Source organism: Triticum aestivum, chromosome 2D, assembly GCF_018294505.1.
Source record: "Triticum aestivum cultivar Chinese Spring chromosome 2D, IWGSC CS RefSeq v2.1, whole genome shotgun sequence".
In the NCBI taxonomy this organism is placed as follows: Eukaryota; Viridiplantae; Streptophyta; class Magnoliopsida; order Poales; family Poaceae; genus Triticum; species Triticum aestivum.
The window spans coordinates 547,390,993-547,398,282 of record NC_057799.1 but is presented as its reverse complement, the minus strand read 5'-3'; the positions used below and the strand labels follow the sequence as shown (position 1 = coordinate 547,398,282).

Below are 7,290 nucleotides of genomic sequence, written 5' to 3'. Positions count from 1 at the left end.
TCGTAATACTCCAGTCCTTCAGATCTCTCTTCATGGACTCCTCCCATGTCAAGTTCGGTTTACCCCGGCCTCTCTTGACATTATGAGCACCCTTTAGCCGTCCCCTATGCATTGGCATTTCTGGAGGCCTGCGTTGAATATGTCCAAACCATCCGAGACGATGCTGGCCAAGTTTCTCTTCAGTCGGTGCTACTCCAACTCTATCTCGTATATCATCATTCCGGACTAGGTCCCTCCTTCTGTGACCACACATCCATCTCAACACGCGCATCTCTGTCACACCTGACTACTGAACATGTCACCTTTTAGTCGATCAACGCTCAACACCATACAAAAAACCCACTGAAAACAAAACAAAAACTGTGAAGAAACCAAAAAAAAGAATCAAAACGGAAAAATAACAAAAGGAACCAAAACACAAAAATCAAATAAAGGGAATGAAACCACTGAAAACCAAACAAAACAGTGAAGAAAACGGAAGCAAAAACATAAGCAAAAAACGCAAGAAACATCGAAGGAAATAACAACTGAAGAAAACATCACATGAATCCATACTTGGGCTGGCCCAACTGAAAGCTCGCTTTAGCAAAGCCATAACTATTTGTCGTCCGCTGGTGGCAAATAGGATTGGGCATCACGTAGGGAGAGCAAATAACTAAGGGGTTTCCCTTGTGGGAGCCCCACAAGGGTCATCTTGGGTGGGGTGAGAGCGCCGCCGCGACATGTCGCCCGTTGGCGTTTTCTCTGGATTTTTTATTTTTCTATACGCGTTTTCGGGTTTTTGATGTTTTTTTTGTTTTTATGACTTTTTGATTTTTGCACGGTTTTCCCCTAGGTTTTGAACACATTTTTTTTGCTGAAAAAATGCATTTTTTCTCTTAAGCAAGAGGTACAAATGTGCTTCTCGTGGAGGCACAGGTTCACTTCCACGAGAGGCACAGATTTGCCTATCGGAAGGAGTGATAAAACATGTTTTTTTTTGTTTCGCGAGAGGCACAAATTTTTCGTGGAGGCACATGCTTCTTTCGCGAGAAGCACAATTTTTTCGTGGAGGCACATGCTTCTTTCACGAGAAGCACAACTCAGAAAGGGAAAAACGCGTTTGTTTTTCTTCCACGAGAGGTACAACTATTAAACCCGAAAGAAAATACCCGAGCGAAAGAAAAAACACAAACATTTTTTTTACAAATTCGTTACATTTTTTGATATTGTGAACATTCTTTACAGATCTGCAAACATTTTGTGAATTCATGATTTTTTTACAAATTCACAAATAGTTTCTGGAATCATGAACATTTTTCGAATTCAAAAACATTTTTACAAATGGGATAACACTTTTTAAAACTTGTGAACATTTTTTCAGAACCCATGAAAATTTTTTGAATTCAAGAATGTTTTCCAAATTCGAAAACTTTTTGAATTCATGAATTATTTTCAAAAGCATGAACATTTTTTGAATTTACAAACATTTTAAAATCCATGAGCATATTCATCAAACTCACGAACATTTTTGAATTTGAGAACATTTTTAAAATTCGTGATGGTTTTGAGATTCGATTTTTGTTTGAAATCCCGAACATTTTTTAACGAAACCAAAAAAAGCAGGAAAAAACGAAAGGAAATAAAAACAGGGGCCCCCCGCCCCCACATGGGCCGGGCCAAAGTCCCGTGCGTTACCTTGCTTTCCACCGCGTGGGTCGGGGGAATAGGAGTCCCCCCTTTTCTCTATCCATCCCGGCGTCCCGACAGCTTCGCCTCGCCCGCCGTGGCCGCCCCGAGCTTTTCCGGTCCCCGTTCAGGTCCCCAGTAAAAGCTTCCGCATGCGGCATCTCCTCCTCCCAGCACCTCGCCAGCGCCAAGCAGCTCTTCCCGCCGCCCAAGCCCTGAGCCCCAGCGCAAGCTCCGGCCCCCAGATCCCCGCTCTGCCCATGGCGGCGCGGACACAGGCGTGGCAGTTCGCGGCCGCCCTGGTCTTCTTCCACGGCTCCGAGTACGTCCTCGCCGCCGCCTTCCACGGCCACAGCAACGTCACCGCCACCTGTGAGTGAACCCCCTCTTCGGCCCCCATCTTTGCCATCCAGAGAGGGTGCTCCTGAGATTGTGTAGATACTACTACTGGTAGTGGTAGAGAGTAGAGAAGGTGTTACCGATGCACATGATTCTTGTATGCTGCTTAGATTAAAGTGCCCTGGTTAACATGTGGTAATGTGAAGCACATATAAATTGTGTCCTTTCGTCTGATCCAACTGGATTGCTATTGGTGTGGTTTGATTTTGTTTAGATAGTCGAGATGACTTAGGAGGAATTGGCAGAATGCATGCTTTGGCAGTTCCCCTATTTGCATAATAATCGGCGTCGTGGTCTCGGCAATTTCTCACCTAGCATTTAACTGACAAATAACCATGGTATACCTCTGCTGTCCGATCTATATGCAATTGTAAGAATTTCTTTGTTTAGCTTAAGAATTCAACAGAAAGAAGCTACCGAGTACTATACTGTGATAAATTTAGGGGATAAGGAGCAAGTATCTTTTTTTTCGACCCATGGAGACTAGTTCCCATGTCGGCTTTTTAGAAGAAATGAGGCGCCCTGCAGAGGCCGCGCCTCGAACGCGGGTGGGTAAGCTCACAGACGTGTGCTCTAGCCAACTGAGCACCGCTCGGTTCTCAGAAAGAACGAGTATCAATGGGCTGACATAAAGGTTGAGGTCAAGCTCCAAAATCAGAAAGTGCAATTTGAGTGCCTCTACAGAGTAGTATTTTACCAATTAAATTTCAATATGCCTGATGAATTAATTTCCTAATTTAGTGCTTCATAAGCCATCATAAGTATTTATCTTCATATATAGTACTCCCTCCGTCCCATAATATAAGAGTGTTTTGTACACTAGTGTAGTGTCAAAAACGCTCTTATATTATGGGACAGAGGGAGTACAAATTGGGGATGATTAAAAATAGTTATTCAAACTTGATTTGTCCAACTTGCATTTTTTAGATCACTTAACTCTGGCTCTAAACTATTTTAGTTCAACAACAACAAGAAAGCCTTTAGTCCCAAACAAGTAGGGGGAGGCTAGATCTGAAACCCATAGGATCTTGCAACCAACTCATGGTTCTGGCGATAGCAAGCTTCCACGCACCCCTGTCGATGGCTAGTTCTTTGGTGATACTCCAGTCCTTCAGATCTCTATTTGATTGGATAATAGCACAATCAGAAAATTCATAATCGTAGGTTATCAACTTGATACATAAGATGGTCAAAAAGAATATGAGGGGCTGTTTGGATGTTGCCCATACTAGCCCAGCCAAATCACGGGCACGCCCAAAAATTGGCTAGCTATTTGCTCGCCGGTGTCTCACCCATGGTATGGTGTGAAAGTGAGCTGAGGAAGGCCATGCAGCGTTGGCGAGCCAAATAATTGGTGCTCATCCAAACATATGCCCAACATGCAGTCAACGCCAACTTTTTGGCTGGCAGCTGTTGGCTCAAAATCCAAAGAGCCCCTGAAAGAACATTACCATGCATAGATTGGCGTCCGCTTCTTTATTTCATTTATCTTCTTTCTTTACCATTTAATTGTAATTTGCACTATGTAACTGCGTGATCGTGTTGTGAGCTAATTAAGGTGCTTCTGATGCAGCACTTCTTATCAGCAAGCAGTATGTTTTGGCAATGAGTTTTGCAATGGTGGAACACCTGACAGAAAGCCTTTTCTTCCCAGAAATAAAAGGGTATCTGTTTGTCAGTAATATTGGCCTTCTGATGGTGCTTGTTGGTGAAATTATTCGTAAAATTGCTGTTGTAACGGCTGGGCGTGCCTTTACACATGTTATACGGATTCAGTATGAAGACCAGCATCAGTTGGTAACTCATGGAATTTATAGGTACTTGCATCACAATTCAACATTTATAGTCTTGAGTACTGTTGTTGCCTTCCTCTGCATGTGCTCCAACTTAAACATTTTTTTCGTTGCAACATAAAAAACATGGCGATAGTTCTGCATAATTGGTTATAGCTGCTAAAGTATGTTCTTAATTGTACAGATTTATGCGGCATCCTGGGTATTCAGGCTTTCTTCTATGGGCAGTTGGAACGCAGGTTATGCTGTGCAATCCAGTATCTACAGTTGTATTTACATTGGTGTTGTGGCGTTTCTTTGCAAGGCGGATACCGTATCCTTCTAAAAGAACCGTATTTCTACCTCTATATCCTAGGCTCTCCATTTTCAGAATGTGCCCAATTAATGTGAATATTTCATATAAGAGTTAAGTATATTATTTTGTGTGCTTCTTCTACAGTTTTTATTGTGATCCCTTCACTCAAGAGCAGATATGAAGAATTTTTCTTGAGGCAATTTTTTGGCTCTCAATATGAAGAATATGCACGGAAAGTGCACTCGGGGTTACCATTTATAAACTGAGTGTTTCAATCTTGCAAAGTAAGTTATTGAGTCCTCGCTTTCCAGCGTTCTGTCCACACCGTGTGTTTGGATTATCAAGTTAACAGACTGCTTTGTTCATTCTTCTTAATGCTCCAACCATAAGGTTTTGTCAGTGTACACTGGTAGATACATGCTCTATAAGTAAGAAAAGTTGGATATTTATGTGTCATAATTCTGTATAGTTTGTCTTTAAAGAATATGAGTAACTTTTAGTAGTTTGAGTGATTGATCTAGTCTACCAGAATCTAAAGTTTGTATTATACAAGTCCGCCTTACCACCTGTTTGTACGTAATAACCTCCAACAGTTGCAGTTTCAGATTTGAAGCACACTTTCACACTAGTTTTGAGAATTGTGTTTGAGTCAACGACCATACCATGTTGTGGGCATCTCACGTCTTACACACGACTTTCTCAACTTTCATGTATTTTAGTGTCATCTATTGCTTATGTATACTTTGTAAATAGCACAAATGGTGACAGATTTATTCAGGAGGTACAGTTTCTTTTTTTAAAGATATTGTGCTTCTATAGGTGGGGTCTTTCATTACATTAGAAAGGCCATACAAATATATATGTCATAGATACCCTGGAATCGCAAATTTGTAAGAAATTTAAAAGAATTACTATGTTACAAACTGCACAAAGTAAGAAATATGTGTTGTTCTAGCTGCTGATTAGATTCCAAGATATGGATTGCTCACGTCGCCAATCCATGAGCTCATTGACTTGTCTTGAACCAACCAGTATTTAAAGGTTGTGCGCATGTGGCATTATCACAAAATCATTAAACATGCATTGCAACATGTATGTTTTGGGGTCACCAGCGATACAGACAGTTTTTGTCCCTTATAATGTAAATATGAACCTGGAAACTGGGTATTGATTGTCTTCATTTTTATTATAGGCAACGCTTACCCCCTGCTGTCCTCATCATTGATATGTCTAAGGAAAGCACTTTACAACATGGACTCGAGAGATGCCAAACGAGCAAGCTATGTCATGGATTTTACACAATACAATACAAATCTGGAATTTGATGAAGCTGAAGAGTCATTCCTCAGCTCGTCAATCTGGCGCGAATGCTAAGAACTGTTGCTGATGCAAATGGGTTCGCTTACAGCTAGTTTTGTGGAAGCTCTGCCATTCATTAGATTCGAACCGAATAGTTTCCGCTCTTTCTGGAGAACGTCGAACATTTCCAGTAGGTTCGCTGTGTGAAAGCCTTTGTAGTACAACTGTATCAAGTGTGCCTGAACATATATGCTCCACCATGCTTTGCTCCTGGGCTTGCAGAAGAAAAGAAACTCCCAGTTTGTTCCATGGAATCTGAAATTCACTGCAGAGCTGCAGTTCTTTTGTCTCTGATGCACAGCTAGCTAAGAATAATCAGTCATTTTTAGCAAGAAACAGTTCTGGAATAATCTGTCATTCTGCTTTGCGCAGCTCTGGAATGTGAACAGGGCGGATAAAAATGTCTTGATTCTCCAAATAGAAACTCCTTGAAGTTACTAGTGCCGGACAACCTGGAAGAGGATATGCCTTTATTCATCCAGTTATTATTTTTCTGCCAATAGAAGTTACCTCACGGCGGACAAAAAAAGGTGTATTCTATCCGCCGCACCGGTAGCAATCAGATGATGCTGATTTGGGATAAACTTTTGCTATCGACTTAAACCAGGTCGACATCAGGTGTGCGTAGCAGGGAGGGCCTTGGTCGGTCCAAAAGCACCCGTGCACATCTTATCACTCCGATCTAGTGGATGCTTTGTTCGGCTCTACTTTTGACCTTTCAACTTTCAACCACCCAACCTATAGTTTTTTGTTTCCCGGTTATGCCAAAAGTTTTTTTTTTGAAGGGCGGTTGCGCCAAAAGTTAGGCGACTGCAAATTCATGAAGTCTTCATCGATTTGTAGACCATGCAATTTGTTTGTGATTCATGTTCCTCAAATGTGGAGAACCGAGGCCACGGAGCAGAGCCAAGGTCAGAGCTTCGTGCGGGGGGTTATAGTTTGGGGGTGGGCGGTTTCGACGCCGGAGAGTGTGGGTGGGGCGACGATAGGATGAGCGGTGGTGGAGGTTGGGTATCGACGGGCGGCAGTTGGCTGAAGGTTGAAAAAAAATAAGCATCCATAGGATTGAGAATCCAACGGTCGGTTGGAATCAACTACTCCCTCCGTAAAGAAATGTAAGAGCGTCTAGGTCACTATTTTAATAATCTAAACGCTCTTACATTTCTTTATGGAGGGGTACATTTTAAGTATTCAGCCAAATGCGCTGTAGGTCCTGAAAAAGGTATATTGTTTGAGTCATTGAGTGAAGTCTGCTGAAAGAAAATAGCACAAATTATTTTCTACTAGAAACGATTGGAAGAAAACATTAATTACTTTAGGCTAACATCATGTATGAAATAAATACAAAATAATCCCTTTGTTCTAAACTACTTGAAGTTATAACTTTGCACTCAGTCAAACTTCTTCAAGTTTGGCCACATATATAGAAAATATTCCAATATATATAACTTCGAATATACATAGTATGAAAATATATATTCTATGATGAATCTAGTGAAACTAATTTGGTGTTGTATCTTAGAATGATTGGAGTTAGGGAAACTAATTTGGTGTTGTATCTTAGAATGGTTGGAGCTAGGGAAACTAATTTGGTGTCGTATCTTAGAATGATTAGAGTTAATGAAACTAATTTGTGTTATATCTTGGATTAGAATGACTAGAGTTCCCTTTAGGCCTAGATTAAAACAAATAAAACTGCATATAACTGAGATTGCATAGGAATTTCCCATGGATGCCATTTGGACAGTAGGAACATACCATAAAATGATTTAGGAA

At 41.1% G+C, this 7,290-nt stretch overlaps 1 protein-coding gene across 1 annotated transcript; it reads left to right on the top strand.

Moving 5' to 3' along the window:
* The first annotated feature begins 1,700 nt into the window (after nucleotides 1–1,700).
* LOC123054395 (probable protein-S-isoprenylcysteine O-methyltransferase) lies at nucleotides 1,701–5,805 on the top strand. Its single transcript, XM_044478164.1, has 5 exons — nucleotides 1,701–2,040; nucleotides 3,641–3,884; nucleotides 4,045–4,173; nucleotides 4,331–4,439; nucleotides 5,348–5,805. The coding sequence occupies exons 1-4, from the start codon at nucleotides 1,821–1,823 to the stop codon at nucleotides 4,419–4,421; spliced, it is 684 nt and encodes a 227-aa protein (XP_044334099.1). The 5' UTR covers nucleotides 1,701–1,820; the 3' UTR covers nucleotides 4,422–4,439; nucleotides 5,348–5,805.
* Nucleotides 5,806–7,290: the final 1,485 nt, after the last annotated feature.